This window comes from Camponotus floridanus, unplaced genomic scaffold, assembly GCF_003227725.1.
Source record: "Camponotus floridanus strain SB8 unplaced genomic scaffold, Cflo_v7.5 scaffold68, whole genome shotgun sequence".
NCBI classification, from domain to species: Eukaryota; Metazoa; Arthropoda; class Insecta; order Hymenoptera; family Formicidae; genus Camponotus; species Camponotus floridanus.
Genome location: NW_020229836.1, coordinates 19,349 through 38,085, shown reverse-complemented (window position 1 = coordinate 38,085; position 18,737 = coordinate 19,349). Strand labels below are relative to the sequence as shown.

The 18,737-nt window shown below is 42.7% G+C and overlaps 1 protein-coding gene across 3 annotated transcripts; it reads right to left on the bottom strand.

Moving 5' to 3' along the window:
- Nucleotides 1-69: 69 nt before the first annotated feature.
- On the bottom strand, nt 70-17,524 carry LOC105249854 (LIM/homeobox protein Awh). Of its 3 annotated transcripts, XM_025413557.1 has the most exons (6): nt 17,482-17,524; nt 16,210-16,325; nt 7,788-8,207; nt 4,556-4,869; nt 811-1,265; nt 70-733 (listed from the first exon to the last, which is right to left on the bottom strand). In XM_025413557.1, the coding sequence occupies exons 3-6, from the start codon at nt 7,791-7,793 to the stop codon at nt 528-530; spliced, it is 981 nt and encodes a 326-aa protein (XP_025269342.1). In that variant the 5' UTR covers nt 7,794-8,207; nt 16,210-16,325; nt 17,482-17,524; the 3' UTR covers nt 70-527. The 3 variants fall into 3 exon arrangements, with proteins under 3 accessions (XP_025269342.1, XP_019882668.2, XP_025269343.1); XM_020027109.2 differs by lacking the exons at nt 16,210-16,325; nt 17,482-17,524 and adding an exon at nt 9,805-9,964; XM_025413558.1 differs by lacking the exons at nt 16,210-16,325; nt 17,482-17,524 and adding an exon at nt 9,310-9,468.
- Nucleotides 17,525-18,737: the final 1,213 nt, after the last annotated feature.

Below are 18,737 nucleotides of genomic sequence, written 5' to 3'. Positions count from 1 at the left end.
TCTCTACAAAATTAAAGAGGATAATAATCGCAGCAATCGGGTAACAATAAAAAGCGTCTTTATTAATAACAATATGATTTATAATATTGCAGCGACGAAAGTGCGATATCAAATTTTCAGAATTTCTCTTAATATTTTTCATATTCGTATTCTACAGGAAATATATGTACAAAAACTACAAGTCATTTTTATATACAACTTTATAAGGGTATTCACGTCAAAAATTCAAAACGACGCAATAGCGTCGGATTGTTTTTCTCATTTAATTTTAAGAAATTCAATCCACTATCGCAAATATAATATAAATTGTTACAACAAATTTGTGGAATAAATAAGCCTAGTCTAAACTTTAAATATGAAATTGTACCATGTTTTTATATACGTTATATATATATTATATAATATTATCGATGGACGCGTTTATTTTACATTTCCTCGGTATGTACAAGACACGATCGACGAGATTGTTTCCAAGTATTTTTTCGTACTTGATTGTTGCGCAAAAAAAGCAAATTTTGCATATCAAGTTATCCCGCTGGATGACAGAATTGGGCCTGCAAGTGGTTCGGCGTCGTCGGGGTGAGCGGCGTCAACGGGGTGAGTGGCGTTAACGGGCTACCAGGACTCTCGCTGCCATTACTCGCCTGATAACCGCCGAGATAAGCGCCCACAACGTTCACCCCACTGGGGTACAGATCGACGGGATGGTGTTGCATCGGTGGCGAATGATGCACTGCAAACACGCGCGAAAATATAGACGTTATATTCTTGAAGAAGACGCATCTTTCCCCGCATAAACAGAAAACTTACTCTGAGTCTTAATCTTGCCGCTGTGCTTCTTCTGCCTCGCACGGGAGTTTTGAAACCAGACCTGCGTGACCCTCTTGCTGAGGCCGGTCACCTGGGCTATTCTCTCGAGATCCTGGCCATCGGGGTTGCTGTCCATCTGAAAGTTGGCCTGGAGAACCGCCAGCTGCTCCTCGGTGAAGGTCGTCCTCACGCGCTTGGTCTTGCTGCCTTTACCACCGTGCTCGGAGTCGCAGTCCTCCGACGAGGACGTGTTGTTACCCTCGACCACGTCGAGATAGTGCGCCTTGCAGAGGAGCCGGGCGTCCAGGAGCGCGAATTGCTCGCCGGTGGACAACTGACGAGAGCAAGCGTCGCAAGCGAAGCAGGCCAGGTGATAGACCCTGTCCTTGGCTCTTCTCACCCAATCCCCGGCGCCCATGCTGCGTCCGCACTTGGCGCATTTTGCGCCAAAAGTCCTGCGAACAGGAACATGAAGAGCGACGTGACGAATCCATCCACGAAGTTAAGCCTCCGAGAAGTTTAGGAAAATTAATTGACGCGCGTAATCATCGACAAAGAGTGTTCCAGCCGACACCGGTGTACACCATTTATCACTCGCTTATCTTCATTCATCATACATCGATTCACGCGGGCCTTCTCCTTTTCGGTCACGAATAGACGCTAATAGACACAGTCTCCGCGTATCGGATTTAATCGCGGGGAACACGGGCGAAAAACTATTTTTATCTCGCTGACGGCAGGTTCATCCGGGACCTCACCGAGTGCGCCGAGGACTCGGCGGCAGGATCCTGTCCTCATTAACATACTACTCGAGAGCCAGCCGATCTTCCCGACAAGGCGCGGAGGCTCCTCCACGTTTCAGGGATCGCTATCACGATTCGAGAAGTAGATTACGTCGAGATTATTTCGATGTCTCAGTCATGCGGCTTCCGTTCCCTAGACAAATGACTCGGTCTCTTTGAATTTATGCCGACGAAAAACAAGCGGAGGATCCGATATTAGGAATGTCGAAGAGGACGAGAAAAATAATCATCGATAAATTAGCGCGAAAGAGAAACGGACGTGGAATTTGGCGAGGATCGTGAAGCAGAAGAGAGAGAGAGAGAGAGAAATAAGGAGGAAAAAAGATTAATAAATAAGAAATGCAGGAATAAAGGGAAAAAAATGAGAGAAAGAGAAGAGGAAAAGGAGGGAAAAAAAAAGAAGAGCATAGACGGGGAGAGTAGAAGAATGCATCAACGACCGATCGACCACGGCGTTATTGTATGGAAAAATATGGTAAGCTTGTGGAGGGATTAGTCTTCGCGTCTGCATCGTCATCGTCGCATGACGCGATGTTTTTTCGGGATATTACTGGTTATGGTGATCGCAAAGGGCACGCCTAGAAGCTAGTATTCGTACCCGATCTCTCCAACGACTCTCTACGATCTCCGCCTGTCCAATCGATATATAACTCTTTAAAGCGTCGAAATAGAGACAACGATCTCGTCGTTCCATAGCTAACATATTACCTCGGTATTTAATCTTCGCTCGAAAAAATTCTCATCTCGCGAGAGGAATTTTCGAAGGAACCTTCCCGAGGAGGAACCAAGATTTCGCGCGGTGAAAATGAGATTTTCTCACCGTCGCCGACGAGTCGCTTCAGGTAAATGGTAGCGCCGTCCTTTTCCTATCCCATCGTTCGAGCCGGGAGAACGAGGGTTTAACACACATCGGGGGCTAGAAGGACGACGGGGGAATCTCTCGCATATCCGGCGGCGACGAGAACTGGTATTGGGTATCAATAAATCTTCAGGGCCGTACGCGCGCGTCGGCTACCAAACGGCCCCGCCCTAATTTATTCATTTGTTCTTCCACATAGGCGGGCCCTATAAGTCAACGGGGGATTAAGTCAGACGCTCGCTCAGGAACTTCGCGCGATACGACGCTGCGAGGAGCTCGAAACCCGCGGACCAGGATCGGCGGGGTATGATATCAGCAGGCCAGGTTAATTGCGTCTCGGTAGCGCGAATTCCTTACATTTCCCTCGTCGTTTTTTTTTCTTTTTCTTTTGGACGAGTTATATAACGTTATTTTTCCACTAGAATCACGATTGTCTAGCCTTCCAGTTGAACACCAGAGAGCCGCGATTCTTTAATTATGTATTTTTTCGCTTCGAGGTATGCGGCCTTAAATGGAAGGCAGGAATGGAGAAGATAACGCGGCGACAGGTGGTCCCCTGAATCGGCAGAAATGGAATCTCGTGGCGGAGGAAACCGCTAATAGAGCGATTTTTGCCGGGACCACGAATCACCTGGACGTTCGGGCTCTTCTTTTTTCGGTCGAAACGTACGAAAGCGACGAAAGCGGGGAAAGGATCGGAGGCCCCGGCGTCGAAGAAGCGTTAAAGGTGCCTCGCCGAGAGGTCGGGTGAATATTTATTAATTTCAAAGACCACGCTCTCCTCTCTCTCTCTCTCTCTTTCACTCTCTCTCCCTTCCTCTCTCTTCTCCTCTCTCGCTCCCTCGCTCGTCTGAAAGGAAGCACCGCGACTCGCGCTCGGATGAGGGAGGGAAGGAGGAACGCGGTTCGAGGATCGCAGCTGGCTTCGGTGCCTTACGAGGCGAATTCCTCAGTCCTCCGGAACACTGACACTAGGCAGTCCCATCTCGAGTGACTCGGCACCCACATACACATACGCGTATATTTGGTATACGAAGCGCGAAGTAACCCGCTTTCGGGACATTGATAAATTAACGATAGCCTGTGTGATATTCCCTCACCGCCGATGAAATATTAACTATCGCGCGGGGTCTCCAGGGCTGTTGATTTTTTCCTTCAGTCTCTTCGGGATCGACTTTTGCCTGCAAACGGAGCTGGAAAAATGCTCTCGCGAGTATCGCAGACGTAATGAAAGATACATATGTAAGGGATAATTCGATTGATTACGCGCGAAGGACGAAATAGCGCGGAGCCAAAGCGAGATCTCGCGAATATATAAGAACTAATATTTATTTTTTTCCCCTCGCGCGCGAGACAGTGAGACGTCGAGACGTCAACGTGACTCGCAGCTCGTGCTGTGCGTGAGCATGCGTGATACACGAATGCGCGGTGACGTGAATAGCCGGCTATACGTGAGGTCCGTGCCGGAGAAAGAGGAGGAGGCGGAGGAGAAAGAAGACGAGGATGCAGACTACATTGGAAGACATTAATCACCCAATGGCGACTCTCTCTCGCGTCTCGGATATCCAATATAACGCGCGCTTATGTGGATATCTATCTGTAGAAATATCTATCTTTAACTCACGCGCGACTCTCAAGCCACGTGACTGTGCGGCCGGGATGATTCGCGATCGATGAGCCAACCTGTGCCCGAAGAACAAAAGATATCTAATGGCCTCAGCTTACACGTCACACGTGAATATCGTCTGTTCAAGTCCGGACGCGTGACAATTCTTTTCATGGATCGCGGTAGCCGAGAAACGTCATCTTAACGTCCAACTTTGGGCCGACTTGATCTCGAATCGCATCAGCGGGGCGCCGAAGCCGGATATTATTGGGCTCATCGATAACGCTCGACCCCCGTAATCCCCGACCAGGGAACAAGTAGCTCGATCGAACAGTCATCCCGGTCGCGGATGAAGACCGAGGATGTTCCATAGGTTCCCGTAGGACGCGTTAAATTCCATCGCTTTCGCGGCAAACGCGATTAACGAGCCCCTCGGACTCCGCGCGACGTCGAAATGTAAATTCTATTTGCACTTACAAGGCGTAATCGTGCCTGCAGTAGAGCCGCATGCCGCGCAGGAAGCACGAGTGCTGATCGTGCAGGGGCCTGGCACAGGCGTAACACTTTAGGCATCTGGAGTGCCACGTACGGCCTCCCACGCACAGGACGGTGCGTTCGCGGACGCTCTCTCCGCAGCCGCCGCAATCCATCTCGATAGTGTCGTATCCGTTATCGCTGCCGCCCTTCTTCGCGACGCCGATGTTGTTGTTACTGGTGTTATTGTTATTATTGTTGTTGTTGTTCGGGCATAGAACGTCACCCGCGCACTCGGACTCCGTCTCCATCTCGGTCTGCAAGAGCAACAATATATATTATATATATATTTATATAATTTATATATATATTTATATATATTTATATAATTCCATATATAATTATATTAATACATTAATTATTATTATTATTATTATTATTAATTATTATTATATAATTATTTTAATTTATATTAATTATTATTATTATATAATTATATTAATACAATAATAATTATTATTATTAATTATTATTATTATATAATTATATTATTACATTAATTATTATTATTATTATATACTTTTATTAATACATTAATAATATTATTTTTATTATTATTAATACACGAAATATATAATGAAACTTTGAAGAAACTGCTAATGAGCTATTTTAACTCTTCTAACGAAGCGCCGCGAAAAGGTGTTTGTAAACTTACTGTCACTTCTAAGTGATAATTAATGAGATGACGCTAGAGTTTGCGATTCGTAAAAGATGCGAAGCGAAAAAGGTGAGTTGATGTTCTTGAGAAACTCGTCCGACACGGTTAGGAAGACTCCGAATTCTCGAATATTAATGCTCGGTAAAGTGAAATAATAGACGATCTGCCGAGTCGAATGATGAACGATCCGTCGTGGCCTCGACGACGCATATCGCTCGCATAATTGCGTATACGCAGTCCCACGTCGATCGTGACACGTTTATCTTCGCGTTTGTTGCGCGATATGATTCGATCGAAATCATCGATATGGATAATTTTGAAACTGGATCGCGCCGCATCATTATTTTGCAGAGCTAAAATGTATATTATTAAATATTATATTACAGCCGGCTGTATTAAAATATTGCATCCCGCTGCGATTAATATAACAATCTCTATGTTCTAGAGCGGCATCGCATCGATGATACTCTTTTTCCGGCATTCGATGGCAGGCCGACAACGCGACGGCGTCTATTGTACCTTGAGATAAAACGCAAAGATACCGCCTATCAGATCCGTGCGCGGATTTTTTTCGCCGTGTCCTGTCACATCGGGCCGTTTATGCAGATCGTTTATATATAATACTCGATAATATTAATTGGCACGCGAGGATCATTGTGCGTTCGCCCCAGGGGATACTCGACGGGTTAATTACCTCTGGCGACCTACGCGTTCTCATTCCCTTACGCGAATCCCGCGTCGATACGCAAGAGATGCTTCGATGACATTTCCAAACTCTATCGGAGGTGGACAAATGCCTCTCTCGACGTGCGCGAGAAAAAACGCGAGAATTATCGGAGCTGTCATCGGCCAGCTGACTCCAAGAACCGACGACGACGGCCAATTTCGAGGATTCTTCCGCTTCGTCGTCTTCTGTTGCCACTTAAAGGCTTCGTGTTCTACGCTTCGTTCTACACGCGGTGTACCAGTGTAATCATTTCATGTGCACAACCGGACAGCTATTGATTTATGACTCGCCGAAGGCGAAGCTGAACTTCCCACTCGTGATTTATGTCTCGTGACTTTTCTCTGTCTTCTCGCGTGTGGAAACCACCATCGCGCCGAGAGTCGCGATACCTCGATTTATTAATACCGTCGCGTTAGGTGATGAGTTTTAAGTGTCGTGCGAAGGATCTCGAGAGAGCTCCCGAGCTCTCGAAAGGACATGCGAGAGAGATGAGAAAAAAAATCATTGAAACGAGTTACACGAATAACGGCAGGCGATACGTTGCACAGAAACGTTCAAACGAACGTTGATCAAGATAGATCTACGCGAATTTCAAGCATACGAATTAACGCATGAATGATTGCGCGCGCGCATGAATGTGTACGAATTAATATAGAAATAAAGAATAGCTTAAGAATGGAATATTACATACATGTACATTTTTCCGAGATGTTAATGAACGAATAACAGCGCCGCTTATTACACAAGAATCTTATATCTACTAAAGTCCTTTTGCTGGAACGGGCTTCACGGTGGGACATTATTGTGCCTGCTCAAATTTATGATCTTTCGACCAAAACCAAGCCAAACCGCACCAACCTGCATGTCAGGCGGTAATTTACGGCAGCCTCGAATTTAGCTTGACCTGTTGAAAATTTTTGTGATTTTGGTCGGTTATTCGTCAATAAGGACACGTTGGATTCATTTTATTAACGTAAATAAAAGAAATAACTTTACTTGTTGAATTACAAATGTATAATCGAGCAAAATGAATTAATTTCTGTGCATTTATTATTCGTAAATATTGCGTTTACGCGTATCAAGATGAATAATTCGCGCCACGTGTATATACGTTTCCTCTCTTTCTCTCTCCATTTCTTAAGAGAAGCTAAGAAAAGATTAAGATCTGACAAAATTCCCCCACGTGCAACTTCAAACTGACGAGTTCCATTTTCGTGAGCGTTGCTCGTTTTGGAATCAGCTTTCTGCAATCAGCGAGCGGTAAGAAAGAATAATAGACTCCATTTTTTATTCGTCAACGAGCCGGGGCCGAGGATGTAGATGAGCTGACAAAGTGAAAAATGTGGAGGAGATGAAACCGGGGGCCCAGGCCCGTCGCGGAGCGAACGGACTACCGGACTACCGGGTACATTAGTAATCCATTGGATCTCCTTCCCGATCTTAGTTTCGATATTTATATTTTAGAACATCTCTATCTTAACTAACCCGAGAATTAGTCAAGCAGCCATAAGTATTCCTCTTAGATTCAAGCTTGTATAAAATCACACTACTTTTTCATTTTTTTTAAATATATATTATTATATATTATAATATTTTTTACAATATTTGTATTTAATATTTTTATATTTTTTCAAAAGATTAATTTTTTTTAAATATTTATGTTTTGAAAATGTTCAGAAATTGCCTAAAAAAACCGGGGGAAATTTGTGATATTCGACATATTTCAAGTCTGCGTATATAAACATTTATTTAGTTACATCGGACAATTTAAAAAAAGAGAAAAAACGTACCTTCATATTTACACTGCTGCGATTAATCCAGGTTACATGCTTCTTCTCTTCTTCATTTCGAGATTAATCAGGTGGTCGACTTGTCCGCGTTACATTATCCTTGCGCAATCCTCGAGTCTCTTCTCACGTCTGTCCTCGTACGTACTAACGGGTGTCGCAAACGTTCTCCACTAACTTATGCCACAGATTCGCCGCGATTCAGTCCGATGATCTAATCTCATTCATTTACGCAGATGCACGGGTATCGGGAAGCACGGCTCGCAAAGAATCGAACGACATCCTGCTCGGATCGATGCTAAGAGAAGACTGGTATACTCGCTCCTGCCCCTACCACGTCGCTCGATGGGCGCGATGGGACTCGCATACTTGCCTGTGCGTGGGGATGGTCCAACACTCGCACATTAACGATAGCTCGGTCGCCTAACATGCATATTAATAACAAGTAAATTATATTTCTTTTTTCTACAGAATAGGCTTAGATAAAAAATATTAAAATTTATACGTCGCATAATTAACATGACAAATTGTGACATCGTACCATCTAGCAATGCATCGATATATTATCATAAAAAATTAATATCCCATATAAATAACAATAATTGCTACAAATGACAGATATTTGATTCCAGCCTCAGGATGCGATATCTCGATATCTAGAGAAAGAGAGAGAATATCAAAGCTATCATAGCAATGCGACAACACACGAACGCAACTCGCAAACTTGCACATGTGTCAGTTCGAGGGGGTTGCGAGATAGGTAGGTGATAATAGGTGCCACGGAGAGGCTCGGGGAACGCGGTCTCGAGCCGGGATGAACATCGTGGAATAAGCTCCGCCCATGATGCCCGCCCATGCCGAGCCTCGCGGATAGAGCAGACGGTGATGCACGTGTGTGTGCGTTTATGTGTGTGTGTGTGTGTTGGTGGATAGGGTACGATCTCCGGTGGAGAGAACGGTGGGTCGTGCGAGCGGGGTACCTTATTGTCGGCGGCCAAACTGCCGAATAGAATTTCAACGGTGATTCGCAAACTCCTACCGAGCCCGAGAGTCTTCGCGCAAACTTCGTTTGCAAGTCCGGGCACATCCGGATATCGGCGTCCCCTGATTCAGGAAAAAGCGCGTCCTTGCATTTATCAAACCGTACACATCCCCGCACGAGAGGCTCTTTATTTATCAAGATTACTATGCAATCCTTATACTTGTATTATATAATCTATTCCTTTTCGTGGCAATAATATTTTAAATAAAAAATAATATAAAAATAGTTTTTTAAATAAATTCTCCGGTATCTCTTTCTATTTTTGCTTTAAATAGAGGAGGCGTTTAATGTAATTTCATGCTAATTATATAGAATAAAATAAATTCTTTCTGAGTTTTCGAAGAAGTTCGAAGAACACCTGTTTGTATTTTCACCGCGCCAAAGAACCCGAGTCGTAAATCATCCCCGAATGGACTGGCGGCTTTTATCACTGCTCTCCTGTATCCCGCCTGTACACTATTTCTACTTCTTTCTCATATATACCTTATACTTAAACCACGAAGCACACAGGCGTATGTCCACGCCCAATATGAATATGAATTTCTCGCATCACGGAAACTGTCAAACTGGTCTTCGGTTCTGTCGCCGTATGTTTTATTATCCGCTAACTCGTAAAATTCATGAAAAAGCATGCTCCGCTTCTCAAACGCTCTCTATAAAAAAATAGATCGATAAACTATCATATTGTGATATAATTATATAAAAAAAAAATAAATAAAATTAAAATAAATTATATAAAAAAAGAGAAATTTAAATTTCCCTCTTAATCATTATTGTGTAATTTTATTTAAATATTAGAAAATTCAAGAAAATATAAAATGAACATATCAGAAAAATTTATCCATCATCGATGGATCGTACATTTTAGAATCACACCTTTATTTATTAACTAAAGTAAACGCGTAACCGCGTAAATTTACCTCTCGTATGTGCTTCGCGCTGCTTCGAGAACGAGAGAGAGCCATTAGTAACGCTTACCCGGCATAAAGCGAGAAAAATGGCAGTCGAATTATTCCGGTGGCGGAGCCCACTGTGAACAAAGGTCCTTCGTCGCGAGGAGCCCGGTATATCCTCTTCGCGACGCAGACCCGCGGGGTTCCACCCCATCGGTGCCGAACAAATCGAAGGCGACAACGCGACGGCACGGCTGGATCTGGATGCGGCTCGTTGCACGAGCCGTTCGTATAGGTACCGGGCCATTAATCGATGCGATCGAGAGCCGAGCCCGTCGACGATCACCGAGAAATATACTGTAGCGGTGCAGTCATCCTTTAACATAACGAAGAAAAAAATTGGATAATTAATAACGCGCCTTAGAAGGCTTCCAGATTCCTCCCCCGATCGCGGCTTTTATTTAAAAATATCGCTGCGCTGCACGAAGATTATACGTATTCTAATTAATAATTTTTATCATCTAATATAGGTTTTTTATTACAGATATTTAAACACTTGGACTAGTAGATAGGCGTGATGATTATCTGTGTCGAATAATGTCGAGTCTTGATCCTGATACTCCCTCGTCTTTTTATCCCTATTGATCGTCCTTTGCCTACATTTTACACGCCGCGTTAAAGAGGCTAACTAGCAGGTTTCCCAAAACCGCTCAGAGAGAGAGAAATCCACTTTCTGACCTCTTTCCGAGGTCGAGCACCTCTATTATTATCATTAGAATGATCACCTACGGATCTGTTCGCATTCGACGTCGAGCTGAGGTGCACCACGAGGTCCCGGACAGAAAACATGGCTCTATTGTCACCGGGTCCCCGAGAGCTCCCGTAAAAGAATACAAATTTGAGAAAGCAGACTAACGCGAGCACCACTAACCGCCTGCTGTGCAAACATCGGGAACGTTATAAAAATCCGGTTCGCTGCCTTTCAACCGAAGACGCAACTGTTTAACAAACGTATCATCTATCTCGCCTCCGCGTTTACATGGACCATACGAAACAGTTGCACAAGCGATAAGGAGAAAAATTGTAACGCCGGCCTTGGCCCGATAAATCTTGACAGCTGATTCAACGTCACGACACTTCGCATTTTTTAATTTTCGTAACCGCAACCGCGACGAAAGATACTTTTGAAAAATTTGAAATTTGAAAAGGAAGTAAAGTCGATTCTTTATCCGTCAATTTTTTGACTAATCAATTTTTTTTTTTAAATAAAATTAACGGATCGCGAGTGAATTTCGAGTGGAAGTCGCACGTTTTTCACGAATTACGATTCGGAAATGCGAGAAAAGACAAGAGAAAATAATTTTACGATAATTTTGCAAATTTGGACTTTTCAGTTTGTATCTTCCCACAACACAGACGAGCAATTGCGACGGCAACAGAAAGCCGACGCGACGCTCTCTCATCCTCCTTTCGCATCCTACATTCAGCTTCCTGCTCTGTGATCTCAGGGCGCCTGTGTTTCATCCCTCTTGAAGTTAGCTAACAGCAGGATCCTGCACAATATAGTCGTGATTGCAAATCCGCTCGTTATCGTCAAAACTGTGCTCGACCTTACGAAAACCAGCTCCCGTTCCCCGCGCGCTCCCTTGTTTATCTCTCTCCATCTTCCTATCGCAATATACATCGTAATTTCTTTGACGAAATAAAAGTACTTTTCTTTCGTATTCGAATATTTTTTTTTCTTGGAATAATCATCGTCCATTTGGAAAGATTCGCGATGCCTGGCAGGAACAAAGGAGAGAGTAGGGAACTTAATTTACTTCCTTAATTTACTTCTATTGCACACACGTGCACATCTGAAAATCAGTTTTTCGCACAAAAGCGCTAGTGGGACATTAATCTGAATTGTAATTGAAATCTAGTAAAAGTACAAGCTGTTTATCTGAGAAATGACAACAAAGTGAATCGAAAGATGCATTAAAAACGGTTTTACGCATCATATCGAATCAATAATTGCGAGAATAAACTAAAGCACATATTTGCTTACGCACGAAATAAAAAAAAAGACGGAATGTGCAGGTTGAAACACATTTCTGTCAAAAAGAGCGATCAAATATAACCCGAGAAAACATTTCGATGATTGCACAGGTGCGAGAAGATCGATCTCTCCAACCGATCGACCGATCGTGAAATTATCTCTTCTGAATGTTATATCGGCGAAATAATCGAAACACAGTTCTCGACGCACTTGACGCATCTAGTAGTCGGTAATCAATCGAGAGTTGTATCGAATTTCAACGTGTTAACGTAGATCCCCTATGAAATTTTTTACATTTGCCTTTGCATATCCTTCTAATACGATTGTCGTGATCAAGAGTACGAAGATCACCAGTCCCGATACTCGAGGATGGCTGATGACAAGGGTCGCATCAGGACAATAACAGACGAGTTTTGATAGCGCATGCCGACGATTCCCGCTCACCTGTAATAGCACAGATCGTTTCGTCATCGAACGAGAATGCCACGATCTTTAATCGGACTACTCTCTCTCTTTCTCTCTATCCTTCTTCAGAGATATCGATTAATCGCATGATTACATCAGATATTTTGTCAATTTAACATGGGAGATACGAAAAATGTAGCAACACACGATAACCAGATTAAACCAACATTGTAAATTGTTGCACAACACGTGTATCTATCGCATATACTTCTTTTTAGCTTGTATATAGTTAATTCACGCGTATTCCCGTTCATCTTGGCTGTGCACACGTACGTGGACAGTATTTCCTGGGTGGCTGGATTTCTTAGCGATGGGAATGCGTCGTTTCCGCCTGGATCGCAGGTGCATCGGGGCTTCGAAGATCGGATAAAGCCGCGCCGATGATTCAGCGGGATGCGAGTCGGCTCGGCTCGGCGTACGCCGATAATATTCGCGATAATTAGCGACGCGAGAGATGCCACGCCGATAAAATCGTCTTTCGTCGATTGTCGATTGTCAGTTTCCATCGTGGGACCGCCAACTCTAAAAATCGAGTCATGCTATCGAAAACGATCTCCGTGTCCGTTTCGCGATAACAACATAACGCGGCACCGTCAGATGCAAATTAAGATGCGGCACTTTCTTCGAGTATCAACAATTAAATATTGCAAATCATCAAAATATACGGGCGTATCGCTTGACCCTCACCGAGTGATCGATAAGATCACAGTCGACGTGCTCGCGTGAGATGAAAATCGTCCTGGCAGGACCGTCGCCAGAGATCGCAGGACACCGCGAACAGGAGCGTGCAAAAGAACCGATATTACATAATGTAATAGCGTAAGGTCACGTGTCGGCGTTCGAAGCCCTGGAAATGAGATTCATTCGGGACCCACCCGGATCTCTCTCGATTGTCGGGGGTGCTCGGTGTAGAAAGGGGGCTCGACGAGCCGTCGTCGCGCCGAGAAACGCGAATAGCTACGTGGGTTTCATCCCTCTCGAGTCAACGTTCACAATGAACCTCTATAATCCGATTATTCCTTTCGAACCAGCGAACACGGCCACTTCCGCCTCGCGTCGATAAGCTCCTATATCGCTATTGTCACGAAATGCATCGCGAAAAAAATGCTGAATCTTTTCCTCACACAAAGTCAAAGGCGAGTGCGCAGAAAAAAAGGACATTCTTGTTTTGAAAATATATTTTACTTTAACAAAATCTTGAAATGAGATTATATTGCGTTAATTAAAGAGAAATATAATTGCTTGAATAACTGCTTACCTGAATGAAGCCATTTTATATAGTTCAATCGAGGAAAATATATTCTTATGATTTAAGATTTAATTTTCTTGAATAGAAAAGAAACAATGTTAGATAGAAAATAACATTTTTAAATCAAAGATTAGAATTTTCTTAGTAGAATTAAGTAATTATATATTCTTAAGACTATAATATTGTTGACATTTACAATTATTAAATTCTTCTAAAAAGATTATAAATTGTTGCCTATATGTATACGAAACAATGAACGCGTTAGTTTAAGTATATAAGTTTTGATTTGACATTTTTTTTCTGCGTAGGTCTAATAAAAAATAAAAAAAAAAATAAAATGGTAATGTAAAAGAAAGAAAGAGAGTGTCGAGAGGAAAAATAAAATGTGTATACGTACATGTACGCAGGATTCTCTCTCAAATAATCACGGTCTCCTTATTAAGTCATTTGCATGAACGGGGAATCGGCGATTACTTTGATCCGGACGTGCCGCTCGTTCTTGCTTTGTATTCGATAAGGGAAGTAGTCGCAATATCCGAAATATAGCTTGCGCGACGCAGGAATCGCGGACAAGACGAAGAGAGAGAAGCGCATACACCGAATTAGTATTTAAAAATATGCGAGCCGATAGATGCGGTTTCCGTGTCGCGCGCTCCCGGCACCTCCCATAAATATGAGATAACGCCTCGTAAGAGAATCTATAATTCTCTCAGTAGCCTCACTTAAAGGTCCGATACGTACTCCGTGAACGATAAGGATCACACGTAAAAGGACAACGTGCTACGCGCGACGATTAAAATTCATTAACCCGGATGACGAATTCGAATGTAGACTGATAAAAACCTGAGCTTGGTCTGTTAATTATCAAGGGCAATATTTTTGCCCAGAGAACAAAAGGTGAAATAAAGGGATCGTAGAATAAAAGGGGAAAGGTCGACGGATTATGTATGCCTGGTAAAAAAAATTGCGTAGAATTACTCGCGCGCGACTCCGCTCCTTCAATCCTCTCTCGTATCAGCCGGCAGAAAAGTAAAATGGCCGTCCGCGTACATTCGGCCGTGGTCTTGTTGATCGATAAAAGCGTCGCGACGCTGGGCGTGTCCGTTCCATGCCGCCTCCGCACAACGTTCCGCGAATCGTCGCGAATCTCCCGGAAATTTTACGGATAAGTGGCCTCGGGGCGAAAAGGCTAGATACTGTTGCCTCGTCTTCCTGTAGCGTCGACAAGAAGCTGTCAATCCTGAATGTTTCAATTATATTAATAAAGAGCGCCGCAATTAATTACATTTTCATATATAATGTGTTCAAGATATAAATATGTCTATTTAAATTATATTTTTGTATATTTTATGCTTCAATTTTCTTTAAATTATATTATCCTATTATTTTACATTTTCTGTTTAAATTTTTTTTATAGCTCTGATTACTTCGCGAAGGTAACGTTTAAAAGGATTATATTCGCGCAATCCCTGTCTTAAAGTGCAACGCTGACGGAAAATCCGCTCTCCCTTTCTCTTCTCGCGTTTATCCCACGATAAATTCCACAGCGTCGGCAGTTTCTGGAAAACGGATATTATTCTCCTTCGCCCGCATTTAATTCCGTTCTCATTGAACCGATATTCGTAGACGTTACCCCCCGTCTCAATGAAGCGATCCTTTTTTGTTTCTCTCTCCCTCCCCGATCCCGTCCTCTTTATTTCTCTGTCAACGTAGTCGCGGAGATGCAGACGGCAGGATCCAGAACGAAGGAGCGTAAACGGATTAAGAGGGTCCTGCCGGATGACTAAGTTTTAGCCAGACCAGCGCCGGCGCCAAATCCAATTTGATCTTAACGTTAACTCGATCCCGCGTACGGTTACACGCCGAATTAACCATCGTTGACAACCGTTGAGCTTTTTGACCGATGGCTGAAAAATATTCCTCGCGGAGTTAATGATATGTGGCCAACAAGCGTGCAACGATAGTCGCATCGTGCCAAAATTATAAAATTCAAAGCATTCTATCGCGAAAAATAATAAATTGTCTTCAATTCATATTCGAATAATTTCGCGGCCATCCAATTGTTAAAATTAAAATTAATTAAGATTTAGAATTAAATAAGATGTAGAATTAATTAAGATTCCGTTATCGGGAGAAAGATTTTACCGCTCGCAATCGGGAAAGATTGAGGCAAGTTACGGAAATTGTTTTCCGGTTGCATTCATCGTCCTCGAGAGAGAGGCCTCCTCCGAGACGATTACTCCGAGGCGAAGGACGGTAAGCAGGATTCGGCAAAATTGGGGAGAACAGGGGGTGAATTCGGTCCGAGCTCGAGTCCGGTTTATCGAGCTGGAACAACAAGCGGCAATCAGGCATAACTCGATCATTTCATTCTTCCGTGTCTTCCTCCCTTCGTCGCCGCGTTACGACAGTTCGCGAATACACCCCCGCGATAGCCGGAGACCTCACCCTCGCTCGAGTTTCTCCTCGAGCCTCTCCGTATCCTTCGTCCTGCCGGAGAATCGAGAATCCCAAATCCCAAACACCTCTCTGAGCGCTCTGTACGCGAGCGGAATATTTTTTGGGGGAGGTCCATGTGTATGTGTATCTGTGTGTATATGTAAGATCGTTATCAAAGATACAATTCGTTCGACGAGTGTCGTCGAAACCGACGTAACAATTCTCTTACCACGCGTCTGTCCGAGTCTGTCTATGCATACATGTATGATAAATGTTATGCTCGATCGACACAGGCTTACCGTCCTCCAAATCCGCTAAATATGCACCCTCGACTGGTCCAGGCGATTGATCAATTCGACGAGTATATATCGGCCACGAGTGGATTAATGGGAGAAAGTGCGCAGCCCCGTAATTTCTGAAAAGATAATTTCAATCATTGACGGTGATTATAGGAATGACATTATGAACGTTGATCCTGGGTGGATCAATAAGAAAATAAAAAATTCGAGACTTCCTCTTAAATACTACTTATACCCTTATCAATTGTGTAATAAAATTTATTTTTAATCCCATCACTTTTTTGCTGTGCAATATTTCCTTACTTTTCAATTATGCGCGTATCTCATCGTAATTCCGGATTACCTAAACTCTGCAGCGTTACTTGGAAATTTCTATAATCCTCGCGCGATGTTAAATGAACTATCGACGATCGAGTTAGGCGGATACCGAGTGACCTCAGGCTTAGAATCCGCCACGATTCTCCTTTTACACGATTCCCTCTCGTCGTGCAATATTATTCGGTCCACTTGTCGGCACCCCTCGGCGTGTCGGGGTTGCTTGCCCCTATGCAAGTTTCTCGACGCGGCCACCCCTCGTAATCCTGTTACCGACCTCCACGCACCTACGCATCCCACCATGTCCCTGTTTCCCTCCACGTGCTTTGTGCGCCAAAAAAATAGTGTGCCTTTACGAATGCGAACTTTGCTCGCGCATGCACTGAAAAAAAGTTGTTACTTGACTAAATCATTTACCTAAATTATTATTTTTTTAATTGAAATATTTAAATATTTAAATTCAATAATACATATTAAAACTAACATGATATGTATTTAACTTAAATATTTAAATATTTCAATTGAAAAAAATAATAATTTGTTTAAACGATTTGATCAAGTTCATTTTTTCTCAGTGTGTGTATTTATGAAGCAACAGGGGCGATAAAGATCGACGTCTCTGTCTCTCTCCCTTTTTTCTTTTTAGAAATCCGACATATTTCTGACGACTGAAAATAAAACTTATTTATGTGTACAATAGGTAACTTGTTTCTCGGTGATTGTCTCGCTACATCGCGACACCGCAATAATGGCGATTGATAAATCATCGATGCGAAAAAAAACTCGGAATCATACGCGCGCGCGCAATCATGCGTTAATCAAGCCGCGATCGGCGCGAGGCATCAAAGAGCGTCCCGATCAAATTGGAAATTCATTGCATGCAAATCACAAGGCGAGAGAGAGAGGGGAAGAGAGAGAAATTTATTTCTTCCTTTATATCTCTCCGCGTGAACCCACCGCTTCTCAATCGCTTCTTTCCCTGCCTCTCATCCTCTTCCTCCTTCCTTCCTTCCTTCCTTCCTGTCAAACCGAGCTCGTAGCCGCAAATTAGCTGCTCACGCGGCGGCTAAAAGAAAATTAAAAGAGGGTTCCCGCCTCTTGGCAACCCCTTCGCCTGCCTTCCCCCTTGTTTTTAGCATTCCGAGAGGCGAGGCTTCATCCTCCTCGCGAAATTTCAGGATCCCATCCCTCGAGTGCGCCATTTTCGCGTTGCATGGCTATGTACGTTGATTGGAATCACGTGTAGACGAATTTCGTTAATGTCGAATATCTGTCAGACATTTGTGGATACAAAAAATCTGTAAAATAACACTTGCGTTTTTCAAGCGCCATGTATTCTCGACGATTCGTCATGAATCCGCAATGTACCATACGGGCGATTAACGTTTAATCTATACGAGACATGACAATATATACAAAGAACCCCAGCAACGCCAATCTTCGTCTCTCTTTATCGTAGCGATCAAAGTACGTGTTAATTACACGTACGAGCGAGATGTCGCGCGATAAGATTGAAACCGCAATGCTTAATTAAGAAACGCGAGCTACTCAGAAAAATAAAGTCGAGTGAAGCGGCAGAATGGATGATTGATTGTTCGCATCAAAGAAACCCGCACGCGTGCTTTTATAACGGTTAACTAATGCACTAAAGCCTGTCCTCGACAAGCGATCCGCGAAGTCGTCTGAAATTATCGACATCATGTTACAGAAAAGTGCAATTGCACTAAGAGGAAAAGCATCTTGAAATAAAAAAATTTTATTTAGAAAGCTATTAATTTAATTTAATTTAATTTAATTTAATTTAATTTAAAAAATTTCATTTAATTCAAGAAAGCTATTATTATTTATTTGGTGCGTACTAATCAATCGTATTTACTTGTATTCAAAACGTTTACTTAAGTTTTTATTTACATGTATCAAGAAAAATTTATATGCTTGAGAAAATGCAATTTTTAACCAACTATTTTTAATTTTAATTTTACAAAATACTTATTGAAATGTTTTTTTAGAAAAATTTTGAATTTTTGAAAAAACCATATACTTAATAAATTATAGTGTATATATTTAATGAAAATTTTACGTAAATATAAATAAAAAATAATGTACTCAATATAATATGCATATTAAATTAAAATTAAAAATGCCTTTAAATGAAATAAATAATTCCTTTCATTCAAAGCAAAAATTTCAAGAAGACAAATGTACTTGATTTA